Below are 18,295 nucleotides of genomic sequence, written 5' to 3' on the forward strand. Positions count from 1 at the left end.
AGCATTTTGATCTTTAATTAGTGTCCTCTATATAACGTCAGGTTTTTACAGCAACAATTTCTGACTAGCAATATGTTGTCATAAATAATGGTGTAAAAAACCCTAATCTTTCTTGCTTTTGAGAATACATACAAAATATTACTCTAACAACTACTTTGCTTTTTTGCATTTAATAAACAAGGTATGCATTGGAATTTAATTAATTCAAACAACAATAAAATGTCTTTAAAACTTAAAAATAACTTTTTATGTTGTATTGGAATATCTATAAATGTACACTATGACAATTACATATATAGATTTACTGTGTTTAGGAGGTAAAATACTTGGTTAAGGGAACCAATTCTTCTCTCATATTCAAAATTCAGAGGAAGTCGGTCCCCTCTCTTCAAAATCAATTTGAACTGAAAAAAAAAAATTGAAATCATAACCTTTTTACCCTGATTTGGAGGAAACCCTTTAAAGACGGATTCCCTTGTCGTTGTAATTTTATTTCCAAGGGTACAGTTTTAATTTATCGGTTCTTCTTTACCTCGTCATTAGTTTATCCAATGGGAAGCCCTACTGAATAAAAATACCCTGCTTCCCCTTCACCCAGTTGTAAAATCAAATGACTCGATGGCAGTTATTGTGAAAAAGAAAACTTTTTTTTTAACTGGGGGGGGGGACACCACCAACAAAAAAACCCCACAAACCGAAACCCTGAGTGGGCAGAAAAGTCCTTCCCGGTCGGGCTCCTTAATGCACCAATCACAGAATACCTCTGGTGTATGACCAACAGGCGCCAGCTGTGCTCTCTCCCCGCCCCCCGCCTTAAATGAGTTACAGAAAAATTCTGTTAGTACAGTATGTCGGAAACAGCGCTTCTTGCTGCTCCGGCTGTGTCTGATCTTTGAGCTGAAGCCTCCGCTGAAAAGCTGAAGAAGGCGGCAGGAGGCTTCAAAACCCGTAAGTCCTCGGGTCCCAGCTGATCACCAAGGCAGTGTCTGCTTCTAAGGAGCGCAAAGAGCTCTCTTTGGCTGCTCTTAGCTGGCGCGCCAGAGGGTACGATGTGGAGAAAAGCAACAGTGGCATCAAGTGTCTGGTGACCGGGGGCATCTTGGTTCAGAGCAAAGCACCTGGGCCTCTCATTTCTTCAAAATCAGCAGGAAGTCGGGAGAGAACAAGGAAAGTATGCCGGTTAGGAGGAGTGGAGGGGACAAAAACACAAACCCCACCAAACACCCAACCAACCCCAAAACAAACAACGGCAGAGCCTACGAAACCAGCTGTGAAGCTGCCCAAGTCTGAGATCGCGAAAAGGAGCCAGAAAAAATGCCAAGAAAGCAGCCAAGAGCCCGGAAAGGGTTAAAAACGACCCAGGCCAAGAAGTCAAAGCGTTGAAGCCCAAGGCTGCCAATCGGAAGCTAAGAAAAAGATGAAGGCAAAGAAGGTGGTGCCCAGGAAAAAGTGAAATGAAAGAAGGTTCTTGTCATTCAAAGAAACCCAACACCATCCATTCCTGCCCCAAAATTGCTGACGAGGTTCGTTTATTAATAACCTCACGGTACTTTTCATGGAAGGGAGAAATTCCCTTTTCGATCTTGCCCCTTAAAATCACAGGAAAGGGACCAATAAATCATACTTTGGTGGGCTCATTGGGAGTGAACATGAAGCAGCACCCAGGAAAGGGGGTTTATTTGTGTCATTCGCGCCCTAGAGCGGACGCCCTTGCTAGAAAGCAAATAAATGGGAACACTTTTACAAATCGATTGTAAAGCTTTCGTTTTCTTGTGGTTCGTTGTACTAAGAAAATTCAATACTAGGACTGGAGTCAAGCGTCCCTCTATAAATTGTTAGGGGAGTGAGCGACTGTAACCACGCTTCTTGTGAGAGGGAAGAGAGGAGTTAGTGTGCGCCTGAGAGAATGTAGCTTCGGCCACCAGGTGGGGGTAAGGAGAAATTTGGCAATCACCTATAGACAAGAATCCCTTTTCTAGTCTACTGGTGAGAACAGGGTTAAGTTTGAAAAGCCTGCTCCGCTGTGCAAGGATTGGCTCGTAACAATCCGCATAGCTCGATCTTTTAAGGGGAAAAAGGCATTATATGAACGCTGCTTTACCACCCTGGTGAGGAAATAATGTAGAGAAGATTGTACTTAACACCAGATGGCAAACCGAAGTGCTGCTGGTTAATATTTCACAAGAACAGTAAAAGCATAGTTATTTTCTATTAACGTATTGTTTACTACTATAAAAGTGAGCGATAACAGTTCTTTTTTGATTTTTGTGGGTGGCTCTAAAAAGAGCCTTTGGGTTGGTGTGTTTTTTGGAGTAAAGATTCCGGTTTCTTGTGCGTTGGGTTTCACTTGCTCTTAGCCTTGTGACTCTCGGTTTTTTTGGGCAGCAGCACGGCCTGGATATTGGGCAGGACACCCCCTTGAGCGATGGTAACTTTCCCCAGGAGCTTGTTAAGCTCCTCATCGTTTCGGATGGCGAGCTGCAGGTGACGGGGGATGATCCTGGTTTTCTTGTTATCCCGCGCCGCGTTGCCAGCCAGCTCCAGAATCTCAGCGGTCAGATACTCCAACACCGCAGCCATATAGACCGGGGCGCCAGCGCCCACCCGCTCAGCATAATTACCTTTGCGGAGCAGCCGGTGCACACGGCCCACCGGGAATTGCAAACCAGCCCGGGAGGAGCGAGATTTCGCCTTAGCCCGCACCTTACCTCCCTGCTTTCCTCGGCCTGACATGATTGGCGTTCACTTCAAACAGCGCTCACGCTAACAAAAGTAAAACAGAGATAAGAATGATCTCGTTACAGCCCACCCTACCCTTATATCCTTTCTATTTGAAGAGGTAAACGCTTTTTGATAGGCCGAAATGGCCTTAATATCTAAACAGCCAATGGTGACACGGATCTAACTCTGGCCAATAGTGGGATTCGACGTACTGGTGGAGAAGTCTCTTGCGGTCCACCCAATAGTAAATCATCAAGGAGAGTCGTTATTTGCATAAGGAATACTGCAGTAGCGGAGGCAGTTCGTGTGTATTCAGGCTGAATAGCAGTAGGTGTGTGAGTGAGGGAAGCACGCAGAATAGCAGTTGTTAAAAATGGCTGAACCAGCAAAATCTGCTCCCGCTTCTAAGAAAGGATCTAAGAAAGCTGTAACTAAGGTCCAAAAAAAAAAGGGGGATAAGAAACGTAGGAAGAGCAGGAAAGAAAATTATTCCATCTATGACAGGTTTCAGAGTAGCAGCCATGTTAGTCTATATTCGCAAAAGAAAAAGCAGTACTTGCAGACCTTAGAGACTAAGAAATTTATTTGAGCATAAGCTTTCGTGAGCTGCAGCTCACTTCATGGGATGCATTCAGTGGAAAATACAGTGAGGAGATTTATATACACAGAGAACATGAAACAGTGGGTGTTATCATACACACTGTAAGGAGAGTGATCACTTAAGATGAGCTAATACCAGCAGGAGAGTGGGGGCAGGGGTGGGAAGAAAACCTTTTGTAGTGATAATCAAGGTGGACCATTTCTAGCAGTTGACAAGAACGTCGGGGGAGGGGGGGGGCATGGGGAAATAGTTTTATTTTGTGTAGGTTTCAGAGTAACAGCCATGTTATTTCATCGGATGAAGTGAGCTGTACCTCACGAAAGCTTATGCTCAAATAAATTTCTTAGTCTCTAAGGTGCCACAAGTACTCCTTTTCTTTTTACTTTGTGTAATGACCCATCCCCTTCCAGTCTCTAGTCAAGCCTAAGTTAATTGTATCCAGTTTGCAAATTAATTCCAATTCAGCAGTCTCTCATTGGAGTCTGTTTTTGAAGTCTTTTTGTTGTAATATTGCGACCTTTAGGTCAGTAATCGAGTGACCAGAGAGATTGAAGTGTTCTCCAACTGGTTTATGAATGTTATAATTCTTGACATCTGATTTGTGTCCATTTATTCTTTTATGTAGAGACTGTCCAGTTTGACCAATGTATATGGCAGAGGGGCATTGCTGGCACATGGTGGCATATATCACATTGGTAGATGTGCAGGTGAACGAGCCTCTGATAGTGTGGCCGATGTGATTAGGTCCTATGATGGTGTCCCCTGAATAGATATGTGGACACAGTTGGCAACGGGCTTTGTTGCAAGGATAGGTTCCTGGGTTAGTGGTTCTGTTGTGTGGTATGTGGTTGCTGGATTCTTACAACTACAATACCCACCTGCTGAAGTGAAGAAACAGATTGACAGAGCCAGAAGAGTACCCAGAAGTCACCTACTACAGGACAGGCCTAACAAAGAAAATAACAGAACGCCACTAGCCATCACCTTTAGCCCCCAACTAAAACCTCTTCAACGCATCATCAAGGATCTACAACCTGTCTTGCAAAATTTCCAGCCTGCAAGACGTCTGCTGCTGCCTCCAAGGGAACTAGCCAGACAGACTGTGATCAAGGACACCAATCTTTCTCCACCTGGAGGATTTCTTGCTGCAGAAAGTGTTCCGAACTACCCACCTTGCAGGAAAAGAGCTATAATACTAGACTTTAAATCGCTTATTTGCATATATTGTAAGTTATAAATCAAGTAACAAATGATTGGAGCCAAATTAAGCTTTTGTGTGTTCTCCTGAGCCCTTACATCAGGGGTGGGCAAACTTTTTGGCCTGAGGGCCACTTCGGGGTTCCGAAAGTGTATGGAGGGCCGGGTTGGGAAGGCTGTGCCTCCCCAAAAATCCTGGCCCTGCCCCCTATCTGCCCCCTCCCACTTCTTGCCCCCTGACTGCCCCCCTCAGAACTCCCGACCCATCCAACCCCCCGTGCTCCTTATCCCCTGAATGCCCCCCTCTCGGGAGCCCCACCCCTAACCACCCCCACGGGACCCCACCCCCATCCAACCCCTCTGTTCCCCTTCCCCCGACCGTCCCCCCAAAACCACCCCCCCATCCAACCGCCCCCTGTCCCCTGACCGCCCCAGGAATCCCATGCCCCTTATCCAACCGCCCCAATCCCCGCCCCCTTACCATGCCTCTCAGAGCTGCAGGAGTGGCAGCCGCGCTGCCTGGCTGGAGCCAGCCATGTCACTGCACTGCCCGGCAGGAGCTCGCAGCCCCGCTGCCCAGCGCACTGGCAGCAGGCAAGCTGAGGCTGCAGGGGAGGGGGGACAGCAGGGGAGGGACTGGGAGCTCAAGGGCCAGGTAGGACCAAACGGGATGCAAACCAAAATATATCGGTCTCCCTTTCTCCCTCCTCCTTTCCCACAATAAATGTTTCAGGCCTTCTACAGACAACAGACTCCTCTACTGCACAAACTTGATTTATTCCATGAGCATAGTCCATCCTGGGACTGAAAGAGGCAGTTTTTCTGTTTAAAAAATAGTATGTGGTTATAACATGAAAAACCACAGATTTTGTGGGTTCATACGATTGACTACCCTTAAGCCTGCTGTTGTATATTAGTCTTTCTCGGCATTGTGTTAATATGGCTCTAATCTTGCTTTACAGGTGAAGGAATGTAAGAACTAGTTATAAATTCTGTGGAACAGGCAAAATTACTGATAATACTTTTTAATGATTTGCAAGTGTGATGCTCAACTTTAAGCAGAAAGTCCCTGAAATCCCACATTTGAAAAAGTTATATGTGGACATTAAAGTCATGTTGTTCCCCATGCTGTTCCTACTCAAATAAAAATAATGTATATTAATGAATAGTTTAGGATGATCCACATATACTGAATTATAATATTAAAATACAAAGAAAATTGCTGAATGGTAAAAAATAAGGGTTACATTTTGTTAGTTTAAGGCTGAGTAATGTTGATGTTATGCTAATGATTTATAATAATATAGAATGTGAAATGAAAATCAAATGATAAAAATTGGGATAAATGTATAAATGGGTCTGAGTATTGTTACATAACATTGGTTGGAGGAAAGCTAATGGATATGTCATATGGAAAGATATAAAAAACTGAATGAACAAGTGCCCATATCAGAGAATACCCAATTAAATACCCATCATGAAAAGGAGAAGAGCTTCCTGGTATCCAGGAACTCATTAACTTTGGCCCATAATTGTTCCATATTATCTGTTTATTACTGTGACACCATATGGAATATGGGGGACACTTAAGGATATTATCAATATCAATATTGTAAAATTGTAATGAGTTATGCCAGATAGGCCATGTAAGATATCTGCAAAAATGTTATAATTTGCCAGATATGATAATCTCATTTATGTGTTTTTATCACCTTTGTATAATGAGTTATAGATATGTATGTATGTGTCTATTTCAAACTTGTGGTATGCTTCTGGGTGACACCCCCAGTAAGTTTGGCATCAGCACTGCCTAGCCTGCTTGATGGCCCATTAAGGACCATCAGCTATACAATTGACCCATTGAGAAAAGGCAGATACACCTTATAACTCAGCATGGCTTTCAAGCCATGTGCTGGGCAGCTTGTGCTTGAAACAAAGGAAGCACAGGCTTCATGGCAAAAGACTATAAAAGGCAGCTGCATGGTCTTCATTCCTGCTTCTTACCTCTGGAGTAACTTTTTACTGCAAAGGAAGCGCTGAACAAAGGACTGAATGACACTTTCAAGCTGTGCATGTATTCCAGAGGGACTTTCAAGCCAGCAAACTCACCAATACTGCTAAGAACCTGATATACGGACTTTGAATCTTTGTTTGTATGTGACTTCTTTACCATTTAACACCTTTCTTCATGTTCTTTCTTTTTTCTTTATAATAAACATTTAATTTTAGACACTAAAGGATTGGCTGGCAGCAAGGTATTTTGGGTAAGATGCAAACCTAGAGTGACCTGGTAATGTGGCTGACCCTTTAGGGTCAGAAGAACATTTTGTATATGTGAGCAGAGTTATTTTAAATAATTTCTCATGTGTATTGGACCTAGATGCTGATTGGGAGTCAGAGAACTGGAATGCAGTAAGAGGGCTGCGATTTCTTTTTTTGCTTCTTGATAACCAGTGTTGGGGATCAGAAGCACAGTTTGTGACTGGTTGGGGAGCTTAACTTCAGTGTTACTCCCAAGACTGGTGGGTATCTGCTCTCCCTTTTGCAGTCTGCCCTTACCTTGGCATTTCCAGTGTGGGTTGCCCCAGGCACTGCCGGGTCACAATTACTAAGTGTCATAAATATATTATCAAAAATTATAAATAACAATGATTTTGTCTGCAAATTTATTAATAAAGGTGAAAATTAAGTAAGCCTAAATTAGGTGGAATCGTGCCTCAGTTTCCCACCTTTATACAGTGCTTTCATTTAGTTCCACCTTTACTTGTTCTAAATCCTCTCATGGGTGACCTCTTAAAACTGTCCAATACGGTTGAAAGGTGGCAGCATGTTATTTTGTAATAAAGTTGTTGAAAGAAAGAATTAAAGGAGTCTGAAAAACTGTATTTTCTAGGTGATTTGCAATATTCAATACCATCCTTCCTTCCTCCTCACACATCACCCCATCCCTTTAAGGAGCACACTTACAAATTTCCTAATCAAGTCCCCTATCAGGAGAACTCATACCCCACTATCCAGACAATATTACCATCCTGTGATTTCTGGGGTCTTAGTGATGACACAGCAGCTTGTATTACAGGAAGACTCATCTATCTTGTGAAAGTTGTTGTTTATCACCCCAGCTTAGCAAACCCTCACACCCAAATTTCATTTTTGCCAATGAAACCCAGGCCTTCTGTCACTAAAACAAACCCAATTCCCCAAAGGCAGATAAGTCTTTTGTTGAAATATTTCTGTCAGCAAAAAGTCAGTGTAGTTACTGCACTATCTATACCAGAAAAAATATTCCCCCAGCTACAGTCCCACTATGCCTCTGCCAGGACAGGGATTGCTGTCAGCACAATTATGAACTCCACTGACCAGGGGTCAGAGTGGTAATAGTTATGGAAGTAAACAATGCCCTGTCTCTAGTGCCAAGCACCACAAAACTCACATCCACTCTGATTTCAACAGTTTCCATCCCACCATCAACCTCAGCCTGGACCAGTCCACACAAGAGATCCACTTCCTGGACACTACGGTGCTAATAAGCAATGGTCACATAAACACCACCCTATACCAGAAACCTACTGACCGCTATTCCTACCTACATGCCTCCAGCTTTCACCCAGACCACACCACACGATCCATCGTCTACAGCCAAGCTCTACGATACAACTGCATTTTCTCCAACCCCTCAGACAGAGACAAACACCTACAGGATCTCTATCAAACATTCTTACAACTACAATACCCACCTGCTGAAGTGAAGAAACAAATTGATAGAGCCAGAAGAGTGCCCAGAAATCACCTACTACAGGACAGACCCAACAAAGATAGTAACAGAACGCCACTAGCCATCACCTTCAGCCCCCAACTAAAACCTCTCCAACGCATCATCAAGGATCTACAACCTATCCTGAAGGACGACCCATCACTCTCACAAATCTTGGGAGACAGGCCAGTCCTTGCTTACAGACAGCCCCCCAACCTGAAGCAAATACTCACCAGTAACCACACACCACACAACAGAACCACTAACCCAGGAACCTATCCTTGCAACAAAGCCCGTTGCCAACTGTGCCCACATATCTATTCAGGGGACACCATCATAGGACCTAACCACATCAGCCACACTATCAGAGGCTCGTTCACCTGCACATCTACCAATGTGATATATGCCATCATGTGTCAGCAATGCCCCTCTGCCATGTACATTGGTCAAACTGGACAGTCTCTACGTAAAAGAATAAATGGACACAAATCAGATGTCAAGAATTATAACATTCATAAACCAGTCAGAGAACACTTCAATCTCTCTGGTCACTCGATTACTGACCTAAAGGTCGCAATATTACAACAAAAAGACTTCAAAAACAGACTCCAACGAGAGACTGCTGAATTGGAATTAATTTGCAAACTGGATACAATTAACTTAGGCTTGACTAGAGACTGGAAGGGGATGGGTCATTACACAAAGTAAAAAGAAAAGGAGTACTTGTGGCACCTTAGAGACTAACCAATTTATTTGAGCATGAGCTTTCATGAGCTACAGCTCACTTCATCGGATGCATACTGTGGAAACTGTATGCACCCGATGAAGTGAGCTGTAGCTCATGAAAGCTCATGCTCAAATAAATTGGTTAGTCTCTAAGGTGCCACAAGTACTCCTTTTCTTTTTGCGAATACAGACTAACACGGCTGTTACTCTGAAACCTACACAAAGTAAAACAATTTCCCTATGTTTATTCCCGCCCCACCAGTGTTCCTCAGAAGTTCCTGTTAACTGCTGGAAATGGTCCACCTTGATTATTACTACAAAAGGTTTTCTCCCCCGCCCCGCTCTCCTGCTGGTAATAGCTCATCTGAAGTGATCACTCTCCTTACAGTGTGTATGATAACACCCATTTTTTCATGTTCTGTGTGTATATAAATCTCCTCACTGTATTTTCCACTGAATGCATCCGATGAAGTGAGCTGTAGCTCATGAAAGCTTATGCTCAAATAAATTTTTTCGTTTCTAAGATGCCATTAGTACTCCTTTTCTTTTTGCGAATACAGACTAACATGGCTGCTACTCTGAAACCTATAAATCTTTGGGGCGTTAAATGATTTTCGATAGGCTAAAAAGATGTGATTGTCTGATCAGCCAATGGTAATGCAGATCTAACTCTGATCAATAGCGAGACAAGACGTGATGGAGTGACTTGTCAAGTCCAATAGGAAAAGAGGAAAGAGAAGTTCCTTATTTGCATGAGGTTATATAAATGAGGGGCAGCAGCGAATTTCACACATACTGCTGTTTGTAAGAACATATAAGATAGAGCTTTAAGGAAGTTACTAAATTTAATACTCCGAAAATGCCTGAACCTGCAAAATCTGCTCCAGCTCCAAAGAAGGGGTCTAAGAAAGCTGTGACTAAGACTCAGAAGAAAGGAGACAAGAAGCGTAGAAAGACAAGGAAGGAGAGTTATTCCATCTACGTATATAAAGTGCTGAAGCAAGTTCATCCAGATACTGGTATCTCTTCTAAGGCTATGGGTATAATGAACTCTTTTGTAAATGACATCTTTGAGCGTATCGCTGGGGAAGCGTCCCGCCTGGCACATTACAACAAGCGCTCGACTATAACTTCCCGGGAGATCCAGACCGCTGTGCGCTTGTTGCTGCCCGGCGAGCTGGCCAAACATGCTGTGTCTGAAGGAACCAAGGCTGTTACCAAATACACCAGCTCCAAGTAAACATCTGGGTAACTAAATCTAGAACCCAAAGGCTCTTTTAAGAGCCAACCACCTTTTCATTCAAAGAGCATAGCATCACTGACAAGTATCATTTGTGCTTTTCAAATTGCATCATGTCGTTAGTAAAGAGAAAATATCAGGCAGGCATTAAGTTTTACATAACTATTTCTAAGTAATTTATCAGCAAACTTTCTTCCCAAACCTTATGCAGAAAAGGAGCCTGGATTCTCTTTACTAACTATAGTAAACAAGCATTTGTATTTGCTACAGTCTAGGTGAAAGGATTCTTGTCTCTTCTGTAAAAGTGATTAAAGCCCCCCATTACTACAGTAGCATTATTATTCAAAGGTATTTAGACCACATCTTAGCAATACATTAGGTTCATCATGTATAAAATTGATTTTTAATTTTCTGGGATCTCACTGGGTTTTCAAACTAATCATTTTTGTCACTCTCCCCTAATCTCTCATTCCTCCCTTCCATCTCCCCATCCCTGAAAACTTTTTAGCCCCTGAATTAAACCAATTGTCAATTTCTTACATCAAGACATTAAAAAACAAAGTTTTCCTTTTATTTTCAAGCACTTTCCCCCTACTTAGCCGTAAACTCCTTAAACCTTCATTTGGCCAGTGTCTAGATTTATAGAATTACAGACAAGTTAGCTATTCTGAAGAAGTTTGTTGAAACCGAATTTTAAACAAAACACACATAGGAACAAGGATCAGATCTGATTACAGAGTCATAGCAACACAGTTATTATTCTATTACTTTATACTATAGAACTATATACTATAGGTAGTAATCCTCTAGGATTTCACTTTGATCCATTCTCACCTGTTTAGCTGGAGGGGTACAGAAAGTTTGGTTATGGTATATTATCTAAAATGGTCAGTTCCACTGCCTTTTTACTTTCATGGCTGAGAAGCTAGTAGACATTTTGTAGTCTTGAAAAAGCTACAGTACAAACTAAAGAGGAAAATGAAGTTTCGGTTAATTAGCAGGAGTTGGAGCTGGCCCTTTAAATACCCTGGATGAGCTTTAACCTCCAAACCCATAAAGAGTTAGGCTCGATATTTCAGGACATTAACCAAGCTGGTGGCTGTCAAAGTCTTTCTTTTCCTGGTCTAAGCGTAAATGACATCATCGAGGATCATCCTCATAGATGAGACCAGAGATACATTTCACCCCGACAGCAAACGCGGTAATAGAAGGTCGGTAGTACCTAAATATTATCTCGAGGCATTTTTCTGTGATACTTAAGTCCACTTTTACTATGATCATTTTCTCCTTTACCACATTCAAACATTTTATTAGACATCTTCTGTAATAATAAAATGACTATGGGCTGCTGGCTTGAATAGCACGCCTACGATATATTCGACCTGCTTGAAAACTGAGTGGAGATTTTTTGGGGGGAGAAGAACGGGTGAAAGTTTATTTAATGATACTCCTACTCCTTAAAGCCAGATATTGAACATACATAGCCTGTTTTTTTGGGCTGATTCTTTGGAGACAAGTTATTTCCTTATTATAAAACTAAATAATAACTTGATTTCAGTATGTAAATATTGCGCCTGGTTATTATAAAACTTCTCTTTTCACAATCACAACTGAGGTTATAAAGCAGGACATAAGCAGCATAAACATATCCTTTATAAGGTGCCGGTGGCCCTCTGAAAGGAAGAAAAATATAAGGCATTTATATCGCTTTAAAAGCAGCAAATTAAAACACAAAAAAGAACCAGAACAAAGAGATTTGTATGCGTTCGACGAATCACGTGATTTAAATGTTCTCCCCTATCTCCGGGAGTGGTGCTGCTCGTGCTAAGTTTTCTTATTTTGAAGAAAGGAAGCGGCAATAACGTTCAGAGATACAGATTCGATCACTTTGAAAATGATATAGTCAGATCCCCGAGCCACACACACACAAAACCAAAAACCCCGGTGTGGCAGCTGTGTGATAGCGAGCTAGGAAACTGGTCACTAGGTCAATGATCAGCTGAAAGTTAGTTTGAAAAGCAAGAAACAGAGGGGGAATTCACTATGAACAAGGCGGGCTTTTCAAATTTTCAAATTGTCCAATGACATTTGGCTTCTTCGAAACAGCCAATCAGAAAAGAGAATTTAGTTATAAATACCGCCCGAGACGTACAGCTCTTATTCATTTCAATCCATTCTTCCTGTCTCAACGTCTTTTTCACAGGGACTAGGTGTGTTAATATGGCCAGGACCAAGCAGACAGCTCGTAAATCTACTGGTGGCAAAGCCCCCCGTAAGCAGCTGGCCACTAAAGCTGCTCGGAAGAGCGCGCCGGCAACTGGGGGAGTGAAGAAACCCCATCGCTATCGACCCGGCACCGTGGCCCTGCGAGAGATCCGCCGCTACCAGAAATCTACCGAGCTGCTCATCCGCAAGCTGCCCTTCCAGCGCCTGGTTCGTGAAATCGCCCAGGACTTCAAGACCGACTTGCGCTTCCAGAGCTCGGCCGTTATGGCCCTGCAGGAGGCCAGCGAAGCCTACTTGGTGGGGCTCTTTGAAGATACTAACTTGTGTGCTATTCACGCCAAGAGAGTCACCATCATGCCCAAGGACATCCAGTTAGCCCGGCGTATCCGTGGTGAGAGGGCTTAAAGGCTGCCCATCATCTTCTAATAACGAAAACTACTCTAAACGACCCAAAGGCTCTTTTAAGAGCCACTACATTCACACTGAAAGGAGCTTTAACATGTTCATACGGTCCGTTTTTGCTCAGTACGGAACCTGTCTTAACGCTTTTTTCCAGTGAAAATTGCGGACTAAATATAAACACATTTTATTAAAAGCAGGAGGTAGCTTACTAATCCTCTAACGTTCATTCTCCAGCTATCTATCTTTTATGATTAATCTTAAATTTATAATTCATTACCATCAACACGCCTAAACACAAGTAATTTGCTATTTAAGCTAGCTAGCTATTGTTTTGCTCATTTTAAAAATTTCATAATTCCATTGCAAATTTAAATGTACAAGTCTGCAGATAAAACTAAAAGGTTACATCAGTGCCCCAAAGCAGTGCTATTATAAATTGAAGTTGATCAGCACTGCTTCGTGCTGTTAATTGCCCCCAATGAAAGAGCGTGTTTGTTGTATTTTTATTTTTTAAGGAAGTAATGCATTACTGCAAATGGGCGTCGGGGCTTCTGTTTTGAATTACATTTGTGGAAGTTCAAAATGAAGTCAAGTTTGAAGCTTTATAAGAGAAATATTTCACAGCAAGTAAGTCCGCATCCTCCAAAAAGTCTTGTGTTCAAGCTATAAAAGCATAAAGCCCCTTTCAGTGTAACTGTAGTAGCTTTTGGAAGAGCCTTGGGGTCGTTTTAGTGTTTCTTTGTTTCTCAAATTGCCCAGAAGATGGTTGGACTTTTCTCAGCCCACTCAGCCCGGATACGCCGGTACACGGAAGGAGGCAAATGTCATTGGGCAATTTGAAAAATTGAAAAGCCCGCTCTGTGCGTAGAGAAATACGCCCCATCCCTCCCTTGTTGATTCGTCAAAGTGAAGCTCATGGGCCTGGTACATAAACCCTGCGCTTCCCTGAGTGGCTCCTTTCGTAGTTTCCTTTGATTTTTTTTTTTAAACAAACACTTTCGCTCTACAGCATGCACTCTCCAGTATTTTTTTGTCGTTTCTTCTGCTATACATATTGGTGGTCGGGAATTTAATTTTGACTTTCAGACTAACCAAATCTGTGATCATGAACATTATTCAGCTTCCTCTTCTTAGGTGCAAACAGTCATCATGAGCCCCAATGTCCAGCGAATAGGAGGGTAATAAACTGCAGGATTTGAATACATAGAAGAATCCCTTCGTTCTCATTTAATTTTGTGCTTTAATTTGCATATTTTAAGATAGTGATATCCTACAGTTCTTCCTCTCGGACTGGGTGGCACGCACACCTCCTGGAATATCTGTTTACTCTCTTCTGGCACTCCTTAAAACCTAAAATCTGACAGAGGGGAGGACTTCATAGTAATTAGTTGTGATGAGGGGAGAGGTAGCTCCCTTTGATGGACATCCAGCCAGCCAGTTAGCTGTAAAATCCCTCTTGGTAGCTGTTCTTTACTTGCTTATCACAAGTTGCAATATTTAATTACTAAAATAACAAAAAATAGGGATTTTATTTCCATTGTGAATTTCTCCTTTCTCAAAAGAACCACACTGTATTTAATATGTAGCTTTAAGGAGCTGGAGAATCATTAAATAAAGTCTCTTCTTCTACCCCTTCGCTTTCCCAGTATCCCATGTCAGTTTTCAGTCAGAAGGATCAGTGTATAAAAGAGCCATTCAAGCCAGCAGTTAACATCCTTTTATTAATAAATGTTATTATTGAAGACATCTTAGAAAATGTTTGGATGTGGTAAAGGAGGAAAGGTACTTAGTAAACATGACTCTCGACATCACAGAAAAAGGCTCCAAAAGATGATCCAGGAATCAGTAAACCGGCCACCCACTGCCTCATCTGATGAGCCATGAAATGTACAGCTTGTCTCCTCTATGAGGAGACCTGCTGAGTGTAGAAAATGTATCCAGAGAAGTAGCAGCTGTGTTAGTCTGTATTCGCAAAAAGAAAAGGAGTACTTGTGGCACCTTAGAGACTAACAAATTTATTTGAGCATAAGCTTCACTGAATGCATCCGATGAAGTGAGCTGTAGCTCATGAAAGCTTATGCTCAAATAAATTTGTTAGTCTCTAAGGTGCCACAAGTACTCCTTTTCTTTTTATCCAGAGAAGGTGATTCTCCCAAGCCAGTAAAAAGAAAGACCTTAACAGCTATGGATGTGGTTTATATCTTGAAAGGTCAGGGCTACACTCTTTACAGTTTCGGAGGTTAAAGTTCATTCAGGATTATCCATATCTATATATCTACAAATAAAAAAGTTCTTTTAAGGGAGAACTCCGACTTCAGCCAATGAGTTGAAACTTCAGTGGACACATTCAGTTACGCTGTAGCTTTTATAACACTATAAAAGACTTATGAGCGTCTCTTCTCAGCCACTAAAGTAGAAGGGTAAAAGAAATTGACCAACATAGATACTTAAAGGTAACAAAACTTCTCTGCACAATGGCAGATAAATAGGTTAGCATCCTGGAGATTTAGTAATTTAAAGGGTTTCATAATATAAACTAATAGAAAGAATAATTGTGTCAATGTGATTCCATAATCAGATCTAATCCTGGTTCCTGTGCATATTTTGTTTTAAATTCCACCTTACTGAAAGTTCCTAAGAACAGATACCCCCTCTCTAATTTCACAAACATGTCCACAAATTAAATACATTTATGGGTAAGTTGAAAAAGCTGCTTTGAAAATGCAGAAGAAAATAGGGAAATTACTTGATGTAAGAAAGGAGTTGGTTTTATTCAGCGGCACTCTCTAAGGACTCTCTTCAGGGACAGAGGAAGGATGGGGAGAAACAAGAGATTTGGGTTATAGTTTCTAAGATTTTTAGGTAGTAAGCCCAGTGAGATTCCAGCAGTTTAAATTTGCTTTCTATAAGTGTGATTCTGATATGCTGAATGAATTTTAGGTGAATACCAGTTTAATCATACCTTCATTTCAGCAGTTTGGGGGTATTAATCAGTTTATATGATAGATAAGAAACCTATATCTTCTAGAATACTATGACACTTCAAGTGCTTATTTACTAGTAGCAAAGAGAAATCAGCCTCACTCTCTCTCTAGGTATGGTGTGGGAATAGAGAAGTTTACAGACAGCTTGCTTGAGATTAGAGTTTTGTAAAGCTTCCTTGCTGTGTATTATTAATTATGATAATTAATTATTTACTTTCAAGCCACTGGATGCAGTTTGAAAAACACAATCGATAGTAATAAGTGATGTTCTCCTCGTTGAATGAGAAGGTGGATGGCAGCTTGTCTACATTACCGGCCAGAGAAATGGGCAAAGATCGATCCAGCAGGAGTCAATTTATCATGCCTATACTGCTGTGTCTACACTAAACACGATAAATTGACCACCGATCACTCTCGTGTTGACTCTGGTACTCTACCTTAATGATAAGCACAAGGGGAATCGATGGGAGAGAGTCTTCCGTTGACACAGCGCAGTGAAGACATGGTGGTAAGTAGATCTAAGTACGTCAACTTCAGCTACGTTATTCACGTAGCTGAAGTTGCATAACTTAGATCGATCCTCCCCCCTCCCCCCCTGTAGTGTAGACCAGCCCTTAAAAAAGCCTTTGGGTTACAGATTCAGATAGCCTACTGAGAAACTATTTACTTAGAACTGGTGTACTTGATGACCACAGGTCAACACTACCAGGCTCAGTCGACCTAAGGTATGCAACTCCAGCTATGTGAATAACACAGCTGGAGTCAACATAGCTTAGGTCAACCTTTTGCGGTCTACACCCCGCTGGACCGACAGGAGAAACTCTCCTGTCAACGTACCTTACGCTTATGCTACGTAACGCCAGCTACGTGAATAACGTAGCTGGAGTTGACATACCTTAGGTCCAGTTACCATTGGGTCTACACCACGGGGGGTGAGGGGGTGTCAATGGGAGAAACTCTCCCGTCAAATTACCTTACTCTTCTTGACAGGGGTAGAGTACAGGGGTCTACCGGAGAGCAATCTGCTGTTGATTCGGTGGTGTTCACTAGACTACCCTAAATCAACCCCTGGTGGCTGGATCTCCACACACTGATCTTCAGGTAAGTGGAGACAAGTATGCCCTCAGAAACAGCATGTTTGGCCAGCTCGCCTCACAGCAGGAGACTCTTACAGCAGTCTGGATCTCCCTGGAAGCGATTACAGCTCTTGTTGTAATGCGCCAGACGAGACGCTTCTCCAGCAACACGCTCAAAGATGTCATTTACAAAAGGGTTCATTATACCCATAGCATTGGAGGAGATGCTTGTGTGTGGATGAACCTACTTGAGTACTTTATACACCTAAACAGAGTAACTTTATTTCCTCGTCTTTCTGCGCTTATTGCCCTTCTTCTAAGGGTATGTCTTCACTAATCCCGGGATAGGAAGGCAGTGATCGATCCAGCGGGGATCGATTTATCACCTCTCCTGGACTCCTGGACTCCAGCACCTCCAGAGGTGCAAACAGTCGACAGGGGGAGCAGCAGCAGTCGACTCACCACAGTGACAACACCACAATAAGTTGATCTAAGTAGGTTGACTTCAGCTACTTATTCACATAGCTGAAATTGCATAACTTAGATCAATCCCCCCCCCAGTGTAGACCAGGGCTTAGTTATAGGAGCAGGCCTACACTACGGGGTTAAGTGGACCTAAATGAAATAACAAAGCTGGAGTTCACGTTTCTTAGACTGACTTATTGTGGTGTCTACATCAGGTTGGGTCCGTGGGAGAAACTCTCCTATCGATTTACGTTATGCTTCTCCTTCCAGTAGAGTATGGGACTTGATGGGAGAGCGATCTGCAGTCAATTTAGTGGGTCTAGTAAGCTTTCTTAGAACCTTTCCTAGGAGCAGGAGCAGATTTCAATGGCCCAGGCATGTTGATAGCACCTACTGGGCCGTCCCTAGCTATTTTGGTGCCCTGTGGGGGGCCCTAGGCCTCCACGGGGGGCTGGCCACTTCCTGCAGGAAGTGGAGCGACTCGGTCCCAGCCTGCTCCGCTCCCCTGGCTCCCAACCACGCGGTCCGCGAGGGCGGTTCCCCCCTCCCCGCAAGCCTGGGAGCCAGGGGAGTGGAGCAGGATGGGGCCGGGTCACTCCACTTCCCGCAGGAAGTGGCCAGCTCTCCTTCTGCGGAGGCCTGGGGCCGGCCAGCGCTCCCTCTCCCGCGGAGGCCTGGGGTGAGGTCCCACGCAGGCCTGGGACTAGCTCCCGCTCGGGGAGGCCTGGGGTCCCGCTGCTCCGCTCCCCTGGCTCCCAGACTCGAAAGCAGGGGGGAACCGCCCCCCAGCACTCGCCGGCTGCAAGCCAGGGGAGCGGAGTAGGCTGGGGCCGGGTCCCTTCACTTACCACGGGGTGAGTGCAGGGTCGGCCCTGGCTGCAATCTTCAGGGGAGTGGGGGCGG

General features: G+C 43.1%; 3 protein-coding genes across 4 annotated transcripts in view; 2 read left to right on the top strand and 1 right to left on the bottom strand.

Annotated features, from left to right (window-relative positions):
• LOC102938113 (histone H2A.J) lies at positions 1-18,293 on the bottom strand. 2 transcript variants are annotated; one of them, XR_006290257.1, is made up of 2 exons: positions 1,218-2,832; positions 1-404 (listed from the first exon to the last, which is right to left on the bottom strand). XR_006290257.1 is itself a non-coding variant. In XM_037883613.1 (2 exons), the coding sequence occupies exon 2, from the start codon at positions 2,731-2,733 to the stop codon at positions 2,344-2,346; it is 390 nt and encodes a 129-aa protein (XP_037739541.1). In that variant the 5' UTR covers positions 2,734-2,763; positions 18,241-18,293; the 3' UTR covers positions 1-2,343. The 2 variants fall into 2 exon arrangements, 1 of the variants encoding a protein (XP_037739541.1); XM_037883613.1 differs by adding an exon at positions 18,241-18,293 and having other exon boundaries at positions 1-2,763.
• LOC102937887 (histone H2B 8) lies at positions 9,812-10,242 on the top strand. The gene has a single exon (XM_007064049.4). It carries the CDS (start codon positions 9,859-9,861, stop codon positions 10,237-10,239), a length of 381 nt encoding a protein of 126 aa, XP_007064111.1. The 5' UTR covers positions 9,812-9,858; the 3' UTR covers positions 10,240-10,242.
• The window catches only part of LOC102945886, a 27,468-nt gene continuing 21,571 nt past the window's right edge, over positions 12,399-18,295 (top strand). The window contains exons 1-2 of the mRNA XM_037899139.2: positions 12,399-12,864; positions 14,002-14,045. Coding sequence (XP_037755067.1) covers positions 12,460-12,864; positions 14,002-14,045 — 449 coding nt within the window. The 5' untranslated portion in view covers positions 12,399-12,459. The remainder of the gene's footprint in view (positions 12,865-14,001; positions 14,046-18,295) is intronic.

The sequence above is a fragment of the Chelonia mydas genome, chromosome 1 (genome assembly GCF_015237465.2).
Source record: "Chelonia mydas isolate rCheMyd1 chromosome 1, rCheMyd1.pri.v2, whole genome shotgun sequence".
Taxonomy (NCBI): domain Eukaryota; kingdom Metazoa; phylum Chordata; order Testudines; family Cheloniidae; genus Chelonia; species Chelonia mydas.